At 38.8% G+C, this 23,706-nt stretch overlaps 2 protein-coding genes across 3 annotated transcripts in view; both read right to left on the reverse strand.

Annotated features, from left to right (window-relative positions):
- Positions 1-483: 483 nt before the first annotated feature.
- On the reverse strand, positions 484-3,218 carry LOC122772069 (cytochrome c oxidase subunit 5A, mitochondrial-like). The gene is made up of 5 exons (XM_044029734.1): positions 3,087-3,218; positions 1,334-1,450; positions 1,106-1,227; positions 892-1,014; positions 484-614 (listed from the first exon to the last, which is right to left on the reverse strand). Exons 1-4 carry the CDS (start codon positions 3,157-3,159, stop codon positions 901-903), a joined length of 426 nt encoding a protein of 141 aa, XP_043885669.1. The 5' UTR covers positions 3,160-3,218; the 3' UTR covers positions 484-614; positions 892-900.
- Positions 3,219-4,837: 1,619 nt separating this feature from the next.
- The window catches only part of LOC122772068 (synaptosomal-associated protein 25-A-like), a 32,760-nt gene continuing 13,891 nt past the window's right edge, over positions 4,838-23,706 (reverse strand). The window contains exons 3-8 of one of the 2 annotated variants that reach the window (XM_044029732.1): positions 22,202-22,243; positions 16,158-16,206; positions 12,198-12,315; positions 8,032-8,151; positions 6,893-7,037; positions 4,838-6,178 (exon numbers count right to left, since the gene is read on the reverse strand). In XM_044029732.1, the coding sequence (XP_043885667.1) occupies positions 6,110-6,178; positions 6,893-7,037; positions 8,032-8,151; positions 12,198-12,315; positions 16,158-16,206; positions 22,202-22,243 (543 nt within the window). In that variant the 3' untranslated portion in view covers positions 4,838-6,109. Of the gene's footprint in view, positions 6,179-6,892; positions 7,038-8,031; positions 8,152-12,197; positions 12,316-12,547; positions 12,666-16,157; positions 16,207-22,201; positions 22,244-23,706 lie in introns of both variants that reach the window. The other variant, XM_044029733.1, reaches the window with a different exon arrangement.

Genomic DNA, 23,706 nt, shown 5'->3' on the forward strand with positions numbered 1-23,706 from the left:
AGTGAGGTCATTTTGCCTACTACAAATTACATTGCAGATATCAGTAGTGAATGTCCTGTCTACTGATTTAATGTTTAAACCACTTGCCATATACCTCCAAAATAATACATTAGCTGCAGTTTCAAAGGTTTACACGTTTAACACTCATCTGTTCAGCCACAATGCTGCAAAATGAGCATGAACCTAAAGGAAGCACTTAAGAATACTTAATTTCCATCCTGTACATTAAAAGTGAATATTTTATTACTAATATATCATCACTGATTAAAACATATAAAGTGAGCAAGAATCCACCAAAGACACTCAGTTTCCCAGTGACAATATACTCCTCCATGTCCAGATCGGCACCAAAATCAGATTGTTTCTTCAAGTGTCTTACCCACATTTACTGAACATATTGCATACACTACCCTTTTTTCCCCAACAAATATGTTGAAAAAAAGAGTGATTTAGCAGGAAGGGGGTAACAAAAACAAACACATATTCCAGTTATTGGTTTTCTTTATTAGGTCCACCATTTTGTACACAACAGGACAGTATGGATTAAATTAACAATATAGACATTTTTTGACAGGAGAGAATCTGCAGAGCTCATCTCTTCATACACACCTGACCTGAGGACAGAAAAACAAAACATCCGTTCAGCTGCAGGCAAGATCTTATGAACTACTGTGCACTTAGAGTGGTACTGCATACATTTTATATTTTATATTTTATATTTAACCTTATACTTATACTTACAGATGATCGTATTGAGAGATTTGATCAGGACAACAATACGGGATACAGGGTTTGAAGCAGTGCTGGACTGAATCAGTACTTCCAGATGAATCAAATACTCGGTCTAAAGTCACAGTAACCTTCCAAAAAAGACGTATAGTTCACTCTCACCTTGACCTTTTACATCCTGTCAATGCCCAGCTCTTCTGGCGTTGAGATGCCGAGTTCTGTCAGAGTGGGTCTGAGCTCTTGGATCAGATAGGGATAGATGTCTTTATGGGGTCCTGCTTTGTCCTGCACAGTGTCAAAATATTCAGGTACATTTGTTGTTTGAAAAAGGTTATGACAGACTCTTACAGAGCTAATAAAGAGAGGTGCTACTCACTTTGACAGCCTCAAGGATGCGGATGGCACTGGCCAGGTCATTCAGTCTCCGGCAAGCTCTCAATGCAGAATCCACAATCTTTGGCTCAGGTACCAGATCATACCCAATCAAGGTGTTCATGCCTTTAGTTTGATTGGAAAAGGGTCCAATAATCATATATGAACCATAATTGTGATCAGTGGACATGAGAGATGGACATGATAAAACGTTTCCTGTGAACACACTCACCTTTCCTCAGTTCCCAGCCGTCAATGTCGGGCTTGCTGAAGTAAGTGACCCAACGGGCATCAAACTCCTCATCGCTCTCCACTTTGCCATGAGAGTAACATCTAGAGGCCAATGGAGCTGAAAAACAAGATTATGGATGGATGTAAGAGAATCAAAACATTTTTAATTCTACTACCACACATTGTTCTAATGTCAGTGAGGCTACATTAAGTTGACTTCAGGCGGCCTTTTCACAGTTTGTCATTTCTTGTAACATTTTCCATGACAATTTAAAGAAACAGTACTGCAAGCCATTACATAAAGTATGCACTGTTCAATGGGTTCACAAAATGAGACAACATCTTCATTAAATACAAAACATTTGAGTGTGTCTGGACATTGAATACTCTCTATTGTCCAGATCTGCAGAAGGTAACACAACAGCAGCATATTGTTCTAACCAGGGTTGGTGCCACTGGTTTGTTTAAACAAAGTAGATAATGCAGGAATAAAGAAAACTTGACTTGTGTTTGTTTCAGTTTCTTTAAAATACATGTGATATGACTATTTATGAGAACATTACCAAATATGCATTGAAAAAAAGGCTAAAACGTATAAAACGATACATCAACACACATTTATGGGCAATAACATCATTATTTGGTCATGTTATGGAGATTTTTGATTATTGGGTGAGATGACCAATGATGGAACCTCTGGAGTCAGTGATGAGTTAAGTTGAAAGATTTTATTGACAGCTCAGATCCGTGGAGAACTGAGACAATGCCTGATATCTGAACAGTGAGACATCATCGCAGATTCAGGTGAGCAGTGTGCCAGGTTTGATACATATAGTAAGTAACCCCTGGAGATAGTGTATCCCTTCCAGATACCCGCCGCCTTGGTATCTAGGGAGAGAACCTTGAAAGGCACCCAGTTTGTGTCTTATCGTAAGTTATGGCTGTTAAAATGTTGAGCACCAGGTCTGGTTATAAGAATATGTAATTAAACTTAATCGGCTGAAGGTTAAAATCTTTGTCTCACAGGTCATTGTTTATTTATTTATTTATTTAGTAATCATTATTATTACAATTTACATTGAGATATTAACTATTGTAATTAAAATATTTAAGTGTAGTATTGAGCAGACACAAAATGCAGAGCAGAGAGACATTAGACATTTTTGTTTTTATTAAGTAAGGCGGTAAGATCTATATTTTTATCTATGTGCCACATAAAAACCCTCCAAAAATGTTTAGAATTTCATTTTCATTTTCATCTCCGCCTTGACACCAACTACTCTCCTTCCTAATTATCTAGCTATATAACATATACGCCACAAATTAGCTGGGTAACATCTAGTCTTATATAGCAAATAAAATCTGATACGTCACGAAATTCAACTGCATTAAAAAAAAGTGTTGCAATTAACTGCGTAGAATTGCGGTCATTGACGCTCATGAACAATCTACGGAGGGTCAATACAAGGTCGTGACATTAAATGCTTTAATTCATTTAGCGCCTCTTCAAAAACTGCACTCATGGACACGCAGTAATTAATTAATGTATTTATTTAATTCGAGCTCCCAAAAACAGAAACTAACGAGTACAGTTCAAAGTCACCCTGCAGTAGCTTTTACACACACACACACACTACTGCACTACACACAGAGCAGTAGCTATGCTAGGTAGCTAACCGGGCAAGCCTAATTTGGTCAACTTCATGACAGAAGTTGTTAAATATAAATCGTGAAATGAAAATAGAAGGTCCTACCGGAATAGCCGGCTCGTGACTGAACCAGATTCCGGCTCGCTGTCGCCGACAGTCGGGAGACGGCTCGGAACATAGTGCAGTGGTGGACGCTAACGCTCACCGGGCAATCAGTTAAAGAGGTTGACTTATTCTTCTTCTACTTGGTCTTTGATGCGTGTAACGCATCAATGCATCAATGTAGCTGCATTACTGCCACCTTCTGGTTGCTTTTAACCTCTACAGCGTTCAGAGCAGACAGGAGCCGACGTCCTTTGGACCACAACAGCAATGTAACATTTAAACGGATTACATATGCATTCAAACAAAGTAGTTGTGAAATTTTTATTACACAAATCAACAAAACTACATTCAGACAAAATATAAAACATCTAATTCATGTATTAAAAAGTCCCCAAATTAAATATTTGTGATTCAGAACTCTGCTCCCAGAACATTTACCATTACCAGTCATCCTGGTTACCTTACTGATGTGTGTAATGTTCAAGCATTGCTAAAATAAACCATTTTCACTGCAGCCAATATGACATGAAACTGTAGGAGAAATACCAGTTACAGAGATAACAGAAATTACATTAATTACTGTTCCACTCCTTTTATGTTTTACTTTTATAAATAGCCAGGTTCCTGCTATAGGTCAAGTGTATGTGGAGATCACACTAAACATTGTATTTTATGGGTGTGTTGCAAGAAATAATTATACATGTTCAACATGCAATTGCCACAATAAGTCTGTTTTGTACAGTATTATTGTGAAGATAAATTCGGAAGTTGCAGATATGCACCAGCAGAGGGAGCTCCTGGTGTAAAAATACCTTCAGCACTCAGAGAGCAACAACAGGAGCTTTAAGGAGTTTATTATTTAAATCTGTATTTAATAAACTACAATTGTACATGTTGTGTCTGTAAGATTTTGAATAAAACAAACCCTTTTATTTTACTTTAAAATGTGTGAGTGTACGTGCGCATATGCACACAACACATGGCAGCGAAAAGGATGTGAGCAAAGTGTAGTGGATTAGTCTGTGGTGTGTATTTGTGGAGTCAACTTCGTGTGTGTGTACTTGTTTTTGTCACCTATTGAGGACAGTGCGTGTGTGTTTGTATTCGCTGCCTCTTTATGACCTTTTCTGGACATTTTCAGGACCAGTCAACCTCATGGGGACCAACCCCTGGTCATAAAGAGGCAGAACCTCATTTCTGAGGAACTGGTTAAGTTTCGGCCAAGATTCAAATTATGGTTAGTTTAATGATTCTGGTTAGGGATAGTGCTCTTTTTAGGCTGTCCAAATGAGTAGAAATCAATGCAGTGTCCCAAGTAGAACAGCTGCGCAAACCTGTGTGTGTGTGCTCGCGCATGTGTTCCTCGTGACATGGTAAACTCTAATCCGCCCTAAGCCTAGGCCACAGTAGATATCCATTAGTATAATATGCTGCAGTCTTTCCCTCTCTGCCCCTGCCTGTCTCTTTCTATCCATCTTGTATTTTCTTCAATGCTTCCCACACACTGGTGTTTGATAGAATTCTAGTTTCCAGTCAAGTCGAGGGTACTTCAAATCCAGTAGTTAGGAGGATAAGCCTCATGATCTCTCACCTCACTGTAAAGAAACACACAAGGAGACATTTCCTTGAATTGGATCAATACAGTACAATGTAGGTTACAATAATAGATCACATTTATGTTCCCTTGTGTGCTGTCAAGGTCTCAGAATATTACCTCTAGCATCATTAGAATACAAAGGACGCTCATTTGATTCAACGTTTATGATGTTTTATTGGCATTTTTTTCCATTATTTTACAGTGATGGTTACAGTCTGGAAAAGGTTAAGAGGCGTGAAACAAAAAGAGTGGCACAATTGCAGATAATTATTGGCCTCTCATCAGTGTGGCCTAAATATGTAGCATGCAGTTGCCATGTTAGGATATTTTAGCATGGATAGATGAATTATTTATTGTCTTCTAGCAGTGACTGGACATGCATAACACACTTAATGCTCTACTTAATGCTGCTAGGGTTGTATCGTGGGTAAAGTAGTGCGGCCTGGTATGTGAAGAGGTTGCCAAACATCTTGTATCTGAATTGCTATTAAACTCCAACCTATAGCAAGTTTATTTGTCAATCACAAACGCTTATGATTAATGTCCACAAATGTGTCTGATGATTAAGACATTATCAATAATGCCATTCAAGTGACAGCAATGCACAGACTTTGACACAGACACAGAGCCTTATGATACAAATATGACATAGCTGAAGTATACTATCAGTTAAAACGTCAACCCTTGCTTCTGAATGGTAAGATTTAGCTCCCTGAGGAAATTATACACTATACAATATATGGCATCAAATCGTTTTAATACTGTTCTGTCAACAGGGTTGGTAAAACAGTCATTACCACAAATGTCATATTTTCATCCAAATACATAATCTGGTGATTAACCTTGATCGACTTACGATCCGAGTAGCTCCAACAGGAACCCTAATCACAAGCTGTGCAGTTTGTAAGTTCACTATATTACTGGAAAACACTGAAGTCATGTCGCATCACAGCACTGTCATTGATGAATACACAGCGTGTCTTACATGGACAAGACTACAACACTGACAGAGGGGAAGGACATTTTGGGCCAAAGGTGAACATATAGTTTATAGACAAAAAAAGTGATGAAGAAAATGGGACATGCACTGTAACCATCAATGAAACAATTTAAGAAGCACTGTGTACAGTCGAGTTTGAGTGGATGTGCAAGTGAAATATTAATGTTTTACCAAAATCAAAAGGGTGACAACACAGAACAATACTGACAAAGGTAAGGAAACGATGGGCAGGAGAATGTATGATATGTGTACATGTGCAAACTTCTACGAGTATCACAATAAAAGCATGATTTTGCAGCGCCTGCTGTTGAGCCAAGGAGGTGGGCGCTGCTGGTGTTGGGGGTTTGAATGGGTTTGGTTGGTGTCATTATTTTTTGGGGGAGTGTGGGGTGAAACAGGGATGAAAGCAATTCTTGCTGCAGTGTTCTAGCCACTGCCCAACATCTTTGTCGCACGCTGGTTGGCCTCATCAATCCTGGTCTTGTTGGAATCAGCCTGGAAGAGGAAAAAGTGTTAAAATCAGCGCTAAATTACTGGAATGAGGAACTTCAATAAAGCTTTACGTGTTTAATTCTTAAATTCTTAAACAAAGGATATTTAACACCCAGATTTTGTTCACTGGCATACGAATTAGATTTTATCCATTAGTGTGTAAAACCCAAACTTAATCTGCTCAAAATCAGCACAGCTGCAGCCTCATGCTTAGTATGTAATCCATGTTAAATATCAATTAAATGCTGTAATGTGCTCAGTCTATTAGCAACATTATTTTCAAGTTTGTTTACATTACAATACTACAATTAAAAATATCCCTAAGTCTGACCACACCACACATGTAATGTAATGTAATGTAAATAAGCCCCTTAAATAGTTATTTCAGAAAGAAAGCTTGGACATTTTTGCACTTTTCTGCTTCTTAATGATTATCATACTGTATATTTCTTAATTTTGCCAATTAGAAAATTAAATGTCTTAGTATAACTAGTTGTCCAGCTTTGGATCAAACTTTACTATTCCAACAACTCAGAGACTTTATTGTTGCCTAGAAACCACTAAAGTCTTCTTGTATCCATCAGTTATTACAAATAGTGAAGTGGCAACTATATCAGAGTCATTCAGTTTTGTTCAAACATGACAAAGTCTCCAAAACAAATACATCCGATATCCTTCATGGCAAGCGCCTCCATGAGGTGCTTATTTGTACTGTACCTTTTCCATGATCCTGTCAACCTGGCGGTTCTGGGTGTCAATTTCCTGTCCCATGTCCAGGGCCATGTGACGCAGATTGCCAATGATGCCGCCCACCTGCTCCAGATTCTCATCCATCTCATTTTCCCTGGCATCGTCTGTTACCCTGGAGAACAAGAGGCACAAGTGGGACTAATTACCCGCCAGAGATTATGTTATGTTATGTGATTATACCCTGGTTGACGCACAATTAAGTCCTCAAAAACTGTATAGCTTGGCACAGTGCAGTGCAAGTAGATACAATATGTTTTCAATTAATTTGTGGACGAAAATAAAAAGGGGCACGACTGCGCCGACTGTATGTTATGGACTGTGTAAGAAGTTCAGTGACATGGACAACACATAACATGACTCCTGTTCAGCCACTCAAGACTTGAATCCTGATATCATACTGTTACATGCGGTGGATGAGTGGTAGAGCAAGCGGTTTGATTCCTGGCTCTGCTAGTGGCTAGAATGACTAGACTGAGTTGATAGAGCGGGAACAATAACACAAATGATCATTTGTTACAATGATGGTATGCAACACATTGAAACGTGAAGCAGATGGGCTACAGCAGCAGAAGGCCAACACATTCGGTATTCTCTGTCCATAATAAAGTGGCCAGTGAGTGTATATGTTTCAACATTTTGCTCCTGGCTACTTATTGTTTTAGACTGAGAAGAATGTGTTTACAGTAAATTGAAAATAAAATGTTATCAATGCTCTGGGGAAACCAGAGTATGAAACATCACATCAAGTCAAAGTTGATTTTTGTGGCCCATTTAAGAACTATCTCAGTTGACTGCACAAACAATGCAGAAAGAACACATGCACCAAGATAAACAATCAAATAGATTCAATAAAAGAAGTCATTTCAAAATAAGACATCAGACAAGCAACTGACATACTGTCCAAAATGCTCAGGGAATTATTTTTTTTAAATCTGAATGGGCAATGTTTTCAAGGATATTCTACTGTATCATCATAGTAGTATCACACTACATACTAAATGATTGGTACACACACACACATATATATCTACAGGAGTATTGTTGCATGCACATAGAAACAAAAGAACACACTACAGTAGCTACACAATACACACACACTCACTTACCTGCGGATGAAGCCCCCGCTGATAGCCATCTGTTCACGCTCGTCCACCACTCGAGCTCCAGGCTGACTGTTCACCACTCCATCCTGGTTTGCTCCCCAGGCCTGGCCTCCGCCCTTTATCCTGCCACACACACATTTCCGTCAGGGCCATTGGAACCGTTGTCATGTTTATCCGTGTGTGTGTTTAGGTGTATTTGTTTGTATAAATGTACAGTATGTGTAAGCAGTGTTTTTTTCCAGATTTTGTTTTCAGCAGTGGTGCTGTTGTGGCGCGGTCCCACATATTCATTCAAGTCAAAATACTTTTACATTAAATGGCCTAATAATCATTATAGATTATTAGTTTTGGTGTTTTGCATCTTAATTAGTAGCCTTTGGGGCTGTCTTGTGCAAGTACTGAGTTATAATCATTAGTGGCGCATTGATGTAAATGTGTTAACACTGTACACGTATATGTTGTTACGTGTGCACTTTGTGTGTGTGTGTGTCTGATGATCTTGCTATTAAAACATATACAGTACATGAGTATATGTTTAGAATGCACTGTATAGTATGATTTCAAGCCATTTGCTAAAAGCCACGTATGATCAGAGGCACATGCATGTACATGCATTTGCAGTCTGTCGTGAATAATTGATCCAACGTGCAGATCAATTGTGTTAAACAAGAAAAAAAAAGGACATTTATATAGAAGGGCACAGACACAGAACAGAGACTCCAGACAGAGGAGACACAAACACATGTACGGTCTATGTCAACACGCAGAGTGGGAGGACATGCAAGGGAGAGACATAGCACACATTGTCGGGACACATGGGCAACACGTAGAGAGGAACAAGATCAGATACACGTTGTATCTGTTTAAAGAAAAGCAAACTGTTAGAGTCAGCCAATAAAAACAAAACATGCAAGAATAAGTATAAAACAGATGTTGTACTGTAAGCCCTTCATTTAATCTCTGGATGATACACATACAGTCAAATAGTCACATGTAATTCTTAGCTTTTATTATGCTTGGAGTGCCTTGTGAGTGGAGTCACCACCAACAACGACATAATGTTTGTTTTTTAAACCCACATTTTACAGGTCACACCCCAATAACTTTATCAGTAAATTTGTGCATAATACTGTAAAATGTTTCAGACTATAGTAACTGCCATTTCTGTAACATCTAATGTTATTTTGAGTAGGTAAATTACAGACAATTACACATACAGACACAGTATATGTGTGATCTTAAGTAAGCAAATTTATTTGGTGACACCCCCTTCCTCAAAAAAATCTCTTTCATCCTACCAGAGAGTCCCAACTCCCCAAGAATGACAGATTCATTCATTCATTACTTTTTTGCAATGCTGTTGTCTTAAGGTGGTGCATCACAGCCACCAGGTGCTCCAAACAGTTTATTACCAACAAGCAAGAATACATTGTCTCATGCTATTTGACCCAGGGCCGTCATATAAAGAGTCTGGATCAGATGGAACACATGACGTAACCACAGGATTACATAACAAGTGTTTTCATGAGGAGGACCAAAGAGCTATAGAACAGACAAGTTGTGAATGTGGATGCAGGAGGTCCTTAATATATAACCTTAATATAACATACAGAAAACAAAAAGTAGTTACTGTTAACAAGAACAACAACAACAAAAAAAAAACGGCATCACCTCTGCTAACTGCTGTGACATAAATAAAGTGAATGAGTTACATGTGCCACCGTCAACATCTGGTTAAGCCCTATTTTGAAGAAAAGAACCATCTGTTGATGTCATAAATCCACAAAAAGGTTGTAAAAGGTTCACACAATCAAGGAAAACATGTATAAAAAATAAACACTAAATTGTATCATTCTAGCTCAGATTCAAGATGGAAAAAATTAAAACCTGCTAAAAAAAAATCCTACACAAAGTACCTGACCTAAGATACAACATACTCCATTGACTGCATTTAGTATATAATTAATTTTGCAGTCATTTCCAGGGAATATACTGAGAAATATGTTGCAGTGAACCAAACACTAAATGACCCATGTAGCGCTATACATCTTGGTTTGTCATCCACTTGTGTTTTCTATAGCTCTCAGATAGACAGCTGTATATAGAGGGCAGTGCATGTATTGGCCCCGGGGTATAATGTGCTCATACATGACTCAGTGGCCATGCTTTGGCTTTAAAAGGCTTGAGAACAGATCACACAGGAGTTTGGCTACACTGACATTATCTTCATATCAAACGCTTTCAAACTTAGGGCTGGGCAATAACATAATGAACAATACTGTGATAGGATATAAATGTTCAATATATATAGATAAAAGAGCTGATACGATAAAAATACCAATACCAATATTGGTCAAAATCACTCAATCGGATATTGGACAGATAAAAACATAAATCGGATACCATCAAAAAGTCCAATGTATCGCATTCTATGTACAGACTGTAAAAATGTAAATAAAAGTCATTAACAGCATTTTAGCTGAGCCATGTTGTGGGCTTTTTATTTCTTCTTTATGGGAGAAGAATATTTGTTACACAGCTGGAGAATTGTGTCTTTGAAATAGCTTGAAATGGCACAAATGTGTTGGTAACATCTTCATAGTTTAAAATGTCTAATCAGGTTTGAGATATTGGTATCAGACACAACAAAGTGGTATTGTGCCTTCCCTAATATAGCTATAATGTTTATGCATTGTGCAACACACATTGAGACATAACGCCTATAATTATTATTCAACATAAAAGAAGTTTAAGACCACAAATAAGTACTTTCTCCAACTTTCACCCTGGAGCAAAAGTGAATCTTTAATTTCTGACTTGAGATAATTGATACAGTATCGACTGATTTGAAAACTTTTTATATTGGTAATATTTTTTTCGCTATATAGTCCAGCCCTACTTCAAATTTCACATTGAAATGTAGTGTGGTTATACATTTATAATAATAATTTCATTCCGTGGGGCAACAGTAACGGAGGAGAGGGAAAGATCAACTGAAAGAAAGAGATAATTCTACATCTCTTTTTTTGTAATGAATCTTCACTGTCCATCTTTGTTGAAGTCACTGTACTGAACTCATATTAAGTAGTGAAATAAGATGCTGCATCACCATCACATCTCTAATTACAGTACAGCAAAGAGAACATGCTGAACTATTTGAACACATTTTTTGTGAAACATGCTAATTTGCTTTCTTATAGAGAGTTTAATGAGAAAATACTACTTTCTACTCTGTGCTCCTTGATATGATGCCATCACCAGTAGACAGCAATCTTGGTTTATCACACAGAAAGGGAACAGCCAGTCTGGCACTGTGCACAAATCTCATCTTATATACTGTATATGTATTTTGTTGAATTTGAACAATGATTCAACTGAAGACAGATTTTACTGATCCTTGTCCAATCTATTCATATATTCATCTGACCTTCCGCAAAAAAGGAAAACATATTTCCAAAAATACTAAACCTACTATAATACCATAACCTTAAAATGAGGTTTCAGACTTAATGACCTGGCCGTCAGATTACTGTGCTAATTTAATGCTAATGTTATATACTTGATTAAAATAATAGTCAGCACCCATTCATATGTAAAATAAGTGCTTTTTATCTCTAAGTATGGTAAAAAAAAATCTGATACCTTACTTTGAATGCACACCAAGAAACCAATGCAGGGGCCATAGAGTAGAAATGTGTAGCAGAGAAGGCAGCTCGTTGGTCTTTTTCTTTGGTCTGACTTTGTACACAGCATGGTGCATCATGCTGCAGGGTGTTAGGGTGGGTGTCTGGATGGGGTTAAGTGGGAAAGGTGGGTGCTGTGGCCAGATCACTGCTGGGTGGGGGATCTATCATCCAATGTGGAATGAAGGGCTTTTGAGGAAAACCACCACGGAGGAACGCAGAGCAAATACAGTGACAGCGGACCCATTCTTGCATGTGTGTGTCGTGTGCATGCAAAGATTCATGCAGTCGGTCTCAACTCAAGCAAACACACTTATACATCCGTGCAAGTGCTGGTGCCTGTTCAGAGAGTGTGTTGTTTTGGTTATTGGCCTGACTGCTCACACCACAGTTCACCATGCTCTATACACCAGAAGCAGAGGCAGGCAGGCAGGCAGGCAGGCACTGAAACACATGCAGTCAGGTGACACATCAGGCAGCACCTACTTGTTACAGGGACATGAACATAGACCACAGAACTGTCCTAGATTGTTCAAATTCTTTTCTGCATCCATCATGTCCTTATTGATTTGGTCCATCCCCTCCTCGATGCGCTCCAGTTGTTCTGATTACCAACACATTGTCATTTTTCCCAGCAAAAGTACGAAAGCACAGGAGAAGAGAAAAGAGGAGGAAGAAGTTTTGGGTGGAGGGAAGGAAGGAAGGGGGAGTAGAGACGGGGAAACAAAGGAGAAGAGACAAAAAGAGACATTGACTGTGACAAGAGAGACATCGGACATCACCATCACCACCAGCACTGGACAGGCAAGAGCGTGAGGCTCCTGGCCGGTACCTACTTTTTTACACATGGGCATATCAGACCACAGCATTGTCCTATATCTTTTAAATCTTTCTCGGCCTCCTTCAGGTCTGCGTGCACCTTGTTCATGCCCTCCTCCACACGATCAAGTTGCTCTGGTAGGGACAAAGGCATGAGAGCAGTGAAATAAGGTTGACTGATTGGTTTGTTTTTTTGAGAGACGGCGCTCTACACTATACTGTGCAAGAGGCACAATGCTTGGCTAGGTGCAGAAGGCAAAGCAGGCAACAAGCATTAAGGTTACCTGGATCTCTCTGAGCAGTCTTTGAGTGGTCTTATTTTTGTTTTGGAGTGGGGGAGGGGGAGTTTTCCCATCACCTTTTACTGTGGCAACAGTTCGACTCGTGAACGTACACATGCAGTAGTAGCTCCACTCCCATCACATTATCTGGGTGTATATGGGTGTACTAACCCATCTTTAGTACAATTTCATTCAGACTAAAATGTTAACATGTGTTTTAAAATGTCTGTTTTAGTCTGACTAATATATGAAATAGTGAAACAAGTGAAGCATGTTGAAAAGGAAGAAAGCGGGTGCTGCTTTGATGACAAATCTCAAACCATCTTTCACCCATGAGTGAAAAGGCAAATAATCAATGACCAAGTCATTAAATAAATGTGATGATGAACATCAATCACGCACACCGGGTCGCTCTCGCTTTCTTACTTGGGTGGTTGAGAGTCCAAAGAGCTATTAAAAGGTTCTGATTCAAGGTCAGATCCTCTCTCTGCCTTTTTAATGGTTATAGGAAAGCATAGCAATTATTTCCATCAGTGGGAAGGACCACTTTGTCTTGCAGGAGATTTGATTAGTCACACTGTACTGCAGAGGACACCGGTGGTCATAGAGGGCAGGTTCAGGTGCTACAGCTGCTGCAATACACTAGATTATTAACTGAATTCATTAGCAGCATGTAACAGATTGGGACTGATAATGAAAGAATTAAGATTCACTCCACCTCATTACAGTAAAATGCTTTATGTGCACGGTTGTGTCAATATTAACAATCCAATAGTATAATGATGCTCACAGGAGGGATTTTATTCTGCCTTTCACCTGCTTACAGATGTTGTCCCTTATTTTATACAACAGAATTCATTTGAGTTAAGTTCTGTCGTGTCATACTGATCCACTGATGTCTCAATAAACAGATGGCCCGTGGTTCAGTGAATTCCCAAATTCTTTACACCTGATTCAACAGATACCTCACTCTGAAAATAAACTAAAGAAATAAATTACACAAATGTTTCATGTGGAGGATAGAGGTGGTAGAAGATGAGTAAGTGAGTGAATTTCATGACGGTGACAACATCTGTGAAGGTTCTTAGTCATCTTCAGGAGATGGTTTCAGGACTCCGTTGCTCCCCACTTCCTGTTCCTGGTCTTAGTTTAGCTTCCCCACCATTTACCTGACCATGTCTGCTTCCTGTCCCTGTTGTTGCAGTCGATAATAACGCTCTATGTGGTATCTTACAAACACAAACAGTGAGGCAACATGTCCATGGATAAAAATGTATTACAGCAGTGCTGCCAAAAATGAATTTTGCATCTATTGTCAAGATGCTGCACTCACTCAATGCTTACCTTTTTTATTTATGTTTGAATCCCATAAACACCTATGAAAACAATTGTCTTTTCTCTAATTCCAAGACTCATAATGTATCCAAACATTTTGAGATTTGTTCTCATTGGTTTACTGTGTATATCCTGACATGGGACAAGCTGTGATGTTCCAGTCTCATAATGGAGCTGGAAATAAAGGAAAGTCATTAACAATAAAGACCAACCATACGTCATGTACATGCACAACCTGCAGGAGCTACAGTCAAAGGGATGTTTTGTGCTCTGAGCCAACACAACACTTGCTACATGAGGCTGAGTTCACTGAGGCGGAGATGCAATCCATCAGCACTGACTACAGTGTAATTTGGGTCAACGTGCATGTAACAGCCATGCAGGGAGCAAGTCATTAGCTGCAGTGAGACCTCCACCACAGGTAATACATCACTGAGAGACAAATGTCCTCCTGTATGGCCTGTGTGTGTGTGTGTGTGTGTGTGTTCACACAAGTGTGTAAAGGGCAGCTACACTCCTGTTTACAGCTTGACATGACTTAATTAATCACCACAGCATGAGAAGCTATTACTTTTTTCTTTGGCAATATAAGAGGAAATTGTTGACTTTAATATCATGGAGTAAACTGTATGTCAGAGAAAAATGGAGTAAAGGCTTGCACAGGCAGGAGGGGGGAGATGGGAAAAGGATAAACAGAGCGAATGAAGACAAGGCTTCTACAGGCAAAGGAGAAGAGAAGAAGAGGTCAGGAAACGTGAGTTCAGCTGCTAACAACAGAGAGAAGTGAGAGAAGTAGTGAAAGGAAGAGGAAGAAGAAGAGGAGGCCTGGATAGGTGGAGGGTCAAAGGGAGAGAACTGCTCCTAATTCTAGGATGGGTCAAAGGCAGGAAATAATTTCCCTAAGGGGATTAATAAAGTATGCAACAAAAAAAATTAACTGAGAGGGAGAAGTAATTTAAATCTGTGAATTGATTGCTGTCCTGTGACAACAGCAGTGAGCATGTGCACTGTGGCAGCAATAAGTCCAAGATGAAGACAAGAGGAAAGAGAGGGAGGGCGGTGGCTGCTATCTGTCCCTCTGACAGGCCAACTACTCTCAGGCTCGTTCACGCTTTGGAACTGAGAACAGAACCAACACACACACATCCTCCACACAATGTGGACGCTCCACATCACTGGCAAACGTACCAACAAAGCATCAGCCATGTGGGGTATGAACTAGCACTTCATTTCAAGTCCCATTGCATTAGTCCAAACACAACACTATTGACATTTGTCTCTGTAACATTTTTTCAAAATATCCGCAGCCAAAGTTCATCGTGACATGCACTTAAACCTCTCTGTAATATTAAAAAGTGTTTTTTTCAGAGTCGCAAAAGTCAAGTTTGGCATTTTTTAATATCAAAACCTCCAATGTCCCTATTTGATCTGACATTTAACAATACATCAGCAAATTATAAATACATTACTATATTTGTATATATATATTACTATATTTGTATATATATATATGTATATATATACAAATATAGTGTGCATATAGCTGTGAATGAATAAATAAATAAATAATATACCACATCTCATGGGTAAAAACGTGCATTAAGTGTCACAAACATGCTCAGTATTAACCACCACTGTTAAGTCACTACTGCATCCCCTGCTGTAGCATAACTTCCAAGAATAATTATATATTAAATAAAGATATACTTGACATAAATGCCAGTAAAACGGTATAACTGAGTTAACATTACCATGTGTTATGTTATTCAGTGAAAAAAGCGGCAGCAAAGCAGAAGGCTGGCTCAACAGTCACATACAGTATAACTATGTTAGCGTCACGACCTCAGCCTGCAGCCAAGGTTATACTTTCAGGGGAAGTGGCATGAACTTCTCCCTGCTGTACATTTGAATGGGATTCTTATGTGATAGATGCTGCAGCTGATGACTCTCTCACACTATGGTAAAGCAGATTACACGTAAGAGCCGGAGAGACGGTGTTGAGAGATCTTACCTCCCTGCTCATCCAACATAACCAGGGTCCTGATACCAGCATCTTTACTCTGACAGACAGATAAAGAGAGAGGGAGAATGAAGAGAAGCGAGGAATAAATTAAACAGATCAGTGAAGGTCAACAGAGCAGAACAAAGCAAAGCTCACAGGGCAGCTGAGGTGGGTCAATTAACAATTTACATTTTGAAATAAATTATTTTTCTTAGAGTGTGACTAATCTGTCTGGTCTAATGGGAAGAGGTCAACTTTAGAGGTCTTTCCCTAAAGGTTAACATTTTTGGACATCCACATTCCACACTTATTTTATATCTTTCCAAAAGCTGTATGAGAAGCCAAGGAATGCTCTTATTTCTATATGCAGCAAATGTCAAGCCCAACACTGAAAACATGATAGTTTTATCCAATCAAATCTAAAAAACAATATACTGTATTTGTTTCTGCAGCTGATTCTTTCAAGCTGAATCGGTGCAGCAAACACAAACAGTGACATGGTCAAGGATAAGCTTCACACTCACAGTCCAGAGATATTTTGTCCTGATATACTTCAGTTTTGCACAATTTAAGGAAAACAGACATGACATATACTGCATATGAATGAAGGTCTCATGGTTGTTTTCTATTTTCAGACAGAGCCACGATCTTTTCATCGTTTCCAGTGTGGCTAAGCAAGCTATCCATTGTTTCTAGTTAATATAATATTTAATGTAAAGTAAAAACCCAGTAAAACTATTATTTGAACAATGAATGAATTAATATATGTAGGCTAAGTCCCTAGGGGAAAGACCAAAAAAAAATGTTGTACTGTATATTTATTCCTGCAAGATTTTGCACACATTTCACACAATAGACTTGTCCACCAAATGGCATGTGCTATATTTGTTCTGTTCTGAGCTGGTACCAGAGATTTGTTGACAAAGCTCCAGTAATGTTACGTTCTGAGTTGGCTTCCACTCTCAGACACACACGCACCCATGCGCAGTAGTACACAGAACACAGGCATCCATGCAAATTCAGAATGCTGCTACAGTCCGTGTGCAAGCACTTCATCACATAACAACACACTTCAGTAAGCACACAATAACCATATTAACCACTGTGCATACAACAAAACAACAGCTTTGTGCCCTCCACGAGTCCGAGGCCTTTTAAAGTCCAAAGAACATTCAGTTCATGCATCAGCTATTTTGGATCAGAGAGCATCCTGATCCTCTTGGAGCAGTGATAGATGGAATTTGCATAGGGAGTCAGTCAGATGTGGCACTGATATTCATATATCAATCACATTAGCTATGATAATAATGTGCCAGTAGGTGCTGATGTGTGTGAGAGTGAAGTTTAGTGTTTTTTGAAGAGTCAGCGCTCTTGGAGAACTGTTTGTTTACCCATCAGGAATCATGGGAAAGAGAAGTCGGTGCCATTTTGAGGGTCACTACAAACAATAGGGATTCTGAAGATGCCAACTGGCACAGTCCGATATGGTGATATCACATCTTTCTGCATGGCTACACAACTCAGCTCACTTGCTACACAATCTCAAGCTGAAACCTGACTATGTTTTTCTACGCAAAAAAACGTGAGTTGCTGCAAAACAAAAAATACAAAGAAGGTAGGAATTAATGTCTGTCTTTACATAAAATGTCTAGACTAGAGGTTTAGTAAACATAGTCTGCCTCGCAAAAAAGGGTGAATTATTATCATTATTATTATTATTATTATTATTATTATTATTATTATTATTATTATTATTAATATTATTAATAATAATAATAAAAAAAATATCTAGTAATTGTCGGAAAGGAGAGGATGGCAAAAGCAATGGAAGGAGTAAGAGGACTGTTGACATTAACACAGAGTCCTCAGTGGCCTCTGAGGCACCACAATGACCTGGTCAACCAGTGCTTGAGATGATACTGTATCTGATACACATACACACACACACACAAATCTAGTGTGGAGCCGTCCATTTAGTATTCAAATCAATCAAAGGATCAGATGGTTGATTAAATATACACGTCAGATCCCACAAAATACACCAGATTAATGGTTGTAAAAGATGATGTTCAAGCTTTCCTCTTTCTTTTATCAATTGATTCAATCGATTAATTCATTTATTTGCTTTCTTGGTCAGCAGCTTGACTTAAAGACAGACAACGAGTTAAAACATTTAACCCGGGTCTGTGTAGAGGTAATGAAGTTAGTCTACCAGCATCTATAAAGATTTATAAAGATCACTTTCACTGATGTACAGCTATATTTAATCAGCAGAGATTACCAATACTAGTCGAGAAAGACTGCAAGCATACACCTCATCGTGACACCACAATACGACATGAAATTATCAACCAGAACATTGTTGGACAGAGGAGGATGAGCTGTGACCCACTGTTTCGTGTTTTTGTGCTGTTTTCAACAGTGGCAGACATAACTGAGCATTTTGGTTACAGTTATGAAAGTGCCGTCAAGTTTACAAAATAGTAATGGTTTAGTTACATTAATACACGAACACCACTTCAGGAACAGATACTGGTTTAAATTAAAAAGTAGTGCATCCTTTAGTGTACAGCTGACTTCCTGCTTCAGTCACAACCAATGTGGCTGAACATTGATTAAAACCAAGTACCAAGTACTATAAACGTAACTATAAACTTAAATTCTATAATAATAATAATTTTAATATGTCTATATTAAATGCATGATTATGTGGCTTTTAAGACTAATTTGAAACCACTTTCTATGGTAAGTATAGCGTTTTGTAGCTATGTCACAGCCCGAGTGAATGTAACGTCTTGTGTAATGTCGTCTCTGACTGACGTCCTTCACAGGCTCCTTTCTATCTCTGTTTATCTCACACTGTCCTCATCTCAGCTCCTCTCCTGTCCATGTTCCATCTCTCACACTTGTTTTCTTCACATCTCATTTCAGCCACCAAGCAGTTTCTCATTTCTCTTGTTTGCAGGCCCCTGAGAGGAGATAAGAGTTTTCATAAAAATAGGTCTCTAGACCACCCTTGATAAAACCCTGTGTGGCTCCGTGAAGTCACTTCATGAAAAATAGATTTCATGACATGATAAATATTTCCTTTTTACAAAGTCTACAAAGCAAATATCGATATTTGAATTAACAAATGAAGGCTCTCTAAAGTAAACAGTCCCTGCCAGTTTCACTTGCCAGGTGTCACTACTTCATGTCTCCTCATGGTGGCACAGCTCAAAAGTGTGAGGGAAACTGAGGCGGAAGTTACCTGGCTGAAGAAGAGGGAGTTTACTGTAGAGCTGCAACTAACGATTATTTTCTTGATTTATCGTTCGGTCCATAAAATATCAGAAAACCTTAAAAAATGTTGATCGGTTTTTCGTCAAACCTGGAAATGATGTTCTCAAATGTCTTGTTTTGTCCACAAACCAAAACGATTAACTTTTAATGATATCTTTGTTATCCACAGCAAAGAATCAGAAATCTTGTTTTAGTCAAGAAAACAGCTTCAAACCGATTAATCGATTATCAAAATAGTTGTCGATTAATTTAGCAAATTGATTAATAATCGATGAATCCATTAATTGTTTCAGCTCTAGTTTACAGCGGGATAATGGTGGAGAAAGCTACTTTAAGAGATGTCCCAACCACGTTCAATACATAGACATTATGCACTTTGTTCTCTATGTTGTGAATAAACGGAGACATCGTGCCCTTTTAACTTTTCACGGATGTTTTGTTTTCTTCAGCTAGACAAATATCATGACATATGATTGTCTTGTGATATACTGACTACCACAGAATCGTTGTGGACCATGTATCGCGTAATGTCTCATATTGTGAGGTACTCCCTAAAATGAACCCAGGAATTGTTTTTATATTGTAAATGTTAAAAAAAAAGATTATTAATTTAATCGACAAACTCAGAGATGCTGCAGACTTATAGACATATCACTTAGTTGATACTTCTATGTTGCATGCTGGTCTAGAGGTTAAGGTTTGGTCACATTCACGTGACTCAAGGACATATCTCGCAGTGAGTCTGAACACTACCTTAAATCAACATCTTACACTCGGTGTCTGGTTCTGTCTGAGATTTCTTCCTGTTAAAAGGGAGTTATTTTCTCTCCACTGTTGCCAATTGCATACACATTTAATTGAATTAATGCATGGTAGTGGTAATAATGAGGGTACAGTGTATAGCACCATACAGCTAAAGGCTAATTCCTCCACTATTCTTTAATAGATGTTATGCAAGACAATACACTATAACAAAAAACACTTAGCCTATAGATGCATAAACCTGATATAGTTTCAGTCCAGACCCCGTACTTGGACAGGCCCAAACAAGCAGGTATCACTGCACAGATCTCAGATAGATCACCGGAGGACGAGTGTAGTCTGACTGCACTGAATGCTCCCCACTTATTCTATTAGCGTAAAGCTTCACTATAAGCCCTTTTAACGCCAAGGTCATGGAGCATTAGTGTATGCTCACAACCTCCTGTGTGAGTGAAAGGTGCACTGTACTGCTCTGTGAGGAAACCATTCATCCAATTCAAAGGGTCAACAAAGAAAATATAATTAAATATGGCTTTTGTCACGTTGTTACTGTTGTCTTTTCTGCCACTAGTCTTTCAATCTTTCAATCAAAACAATGACAAAAGATCTAGTTTGATGCCTTTGTGAAGCAGCATGGAATCATGGGAATTGGTGTCCAGGGAGAACATAGACAGCAGAAGACGCAGCACACGGCAAAGAGTAGACGTGGTCCATTAGTGACAAATACACACAATAAAAGGCAAAAACATAAGACAACACACTGGGTAACTAGTACAATTTCTTAGACGTTTCAATGCAGAAATGTTGCATATTATATCACTGAATCTAGACACATAGTCTAAACTGGAAAAAGAAAACACAGATACATATGAAAGCTGTTGGCTCTCATCCATAAAGCATTTGCTTATTGACAGTCTGTATTGAGCCTGTTTCTGGAGAGAGAGAGACGCTAAGTGAGATGGATAAAGAGCAAGCTGTCAGTCAGACAGAGTGGACGATATAAACATGACACAGTGGCTGTTTGCCTCGTTCCCTTTCATTCTCTCCTCGCCCAAGAGCATCCGTGAGCATCACAGGGGGAAAACACTCTGAGCCAATAAAATTCTGGATATTTTCATCAGAGACTGCCGGTTGAAACAAACAAAATGGCATTCTCTTGGCATTATCCACAAAAGGTCAAATACTCAGCCACCATCAGTGAAAACGTCTGTCTGTCGGACTGGTCACTGTCAGCCACAGGACTCACACTGTTCCTTCAGGCTTTGGTCTCCGAAACCAGCAGATATGACAGTTCCCAACACACATGTGGATTTAATGTCGGCAGCAGCATTTAAAGCTGTCTTTGTGCCAATGTTTCTTTGTGAAAGCATACATAAGTTGATGCTTTTACCGTTTTCTTTAGAAAGATATTGTTTGCTGAATCTCCTCTTCTACAACTACAATCTCACAAACTTACAGATATACTGTAGGAGCTCACAGTGTCATGTACAAACACAGCACAGATGGTCACTGTGCCAAGAAAGTCACACTTCCTGGACACCAAGCACTGCAATTTACAGTGTCAGTGTACGAACAACATAGGAGCCCATACAGTTCCCTGAAAAGCAAGACTACCTGCATCACCGACAGGGAAAAGGATCAACTTTAAAGCCAAATATACAGTATTTATGTTTAGAAATTTAAAAAAAATAAACATTGTATGTATAAAGATACTTAGCTGATTTTGATAATTGTTTTTAAAAAGCAAGTGCACCCTAAAACCTCCTCAGTCAAGTCTGTCAATCATTGGCTGATAACATGAATGAAATAAAAAAGGTTCTGATCAGATGAATCCAAATGGAACACTGGTTCATTTTACCGTCTTACTTATTGTACAGGTTAAGAAGAGAAAAAAAAAAACCAGCTCCACTGCTTAGCAAAGGTAATGATAACTGTAAACAGATGTGAACGTGTTTAATTTCATGCTGTTGCAGTTGGTGAGTCGGTGTTTGTCCTACTGTTCCACTCACCTCCTCAACCAGAGCCAGCATTCGCCGAGTGCTCTCCAAAGACTGCAAGAGACAAAGAGTGCTGATTAGCTGAGAGTGCACAAGAGCGGGAATGCAGACGTGTAACAATCATCACGAGCATCATAGTGTGTGTGTGAATGTAAATCATAACTTATAACTGATACTCATGTAATATAAAAAGCCTTGATTCTTCCTTTGTTCTGTTCTCTCCTCCTCTACCAAACTTAAGTTTCTGACTGAATCACGGTCATGTCTTAAACCCAACAACTATTTCATTCCTAATCCTCATTTGACTGTTTCCCCTTGGTAATCTCACCACCATCCATCCCTGTGTCCCAGGTTCCTCCCTTCGTTTCCGCCCATCACATCCATTGAGCCTCTTGGCCCGGCATTATCTCCTCATGAATTTTAAATGAGGCTATTTGAGCTCCTCCATTATTCCATGGCTCTTCCTGAGCTCATCTTAACTCATTATAAAAGGGGAAAGTTCTCCATTATTAAAAAAAAAAAAAAATTCACAGTCTTGATTAAGGAGACGTGGAGAAGAAATGACTGAAACAAGCGGAGGTCACAGTGAAGCAGATGTGTCCTGTGGCCTGGAGGCTGCGGAGACTCATTTGTGTCTGAACAGGTCATTTTGAAATGTCAGACGCTAATGGTCATGTCTGAAAAAAGGACCAAGTTTGGAACTTCAGTCCTCACTTTTTCTTCTTTCTGGGTTTTGCTGCTATTTTCACCCACAGGAACAAAGTCACACTGTTACTGCATTTCTTTATTTATTAAGTAAGTTTTTTTTATGAGCAATGTCATCTTCTGGCATCTACATCTACATCAATGTGTGAGACGGAGGATTTGTATTAAACAAACATTTGGATGATAATTCATTATTTAGATGATCAATCTACAATATATTTAATAATCCATCCATCCATCCTTTCTGCATGGAGTCTGCATGTTCTCCCCATGTGTGTGGGTTTCCTCCGGGTCCTCCAGTTTCCTCCCACAGTCCGAAAACATGCAGATTTGTAGATTAGAAAAATTGGACACTCTAAATTGACCAAAGTGAATGGTTGTTTGTCTCTATGTGTCCCTGTGATGGACTGGTTGACCTGTCCAGGGAGTACCCCATCTTTCGCTCTGTCAGCTGGGAGCAGCACCAGTGAGGTTAAAGAGGTAGAAGAAATATAATAATATTAATAGTATAATATAATTTTTATTGACTTCTCTTGCAACAGTAGGCCCACACTTTGGAAATCACTGCTCTATATCTGTGTTTCCCAAACTTGTTAGTTCTGACTATTCTACTGCCATTGCTATAGAACGCAATATTATTTTGAATGAATGAATGAATGAATGAATGAATGAATGAATGAATGAATGAATGAATGAATGAATGAATAGAATAAGCTTTGTTTAGGTCATTTTAGTGTCCTAAGAAGAATAGCTGCAGAAACCTGTGTGTGTGTCCAGGTATACAGGTGTGTCTGTGTGTGTGTTTCACTGTA

Source organism: Solea senegalensis, linkage group LG7 (genome assembly GCF_019176455.1).
Source record: "Solea senegalensis isolate Sse05_10M linkage group LG7, IFAPA_SoseM_1, whole genome shotgun sequence".
NCBI lineage: Eukaryota > Metazoa > Chordata > Actinopteri > Pleuronectiformes > Soleidae > Solea > Solea senegalensis.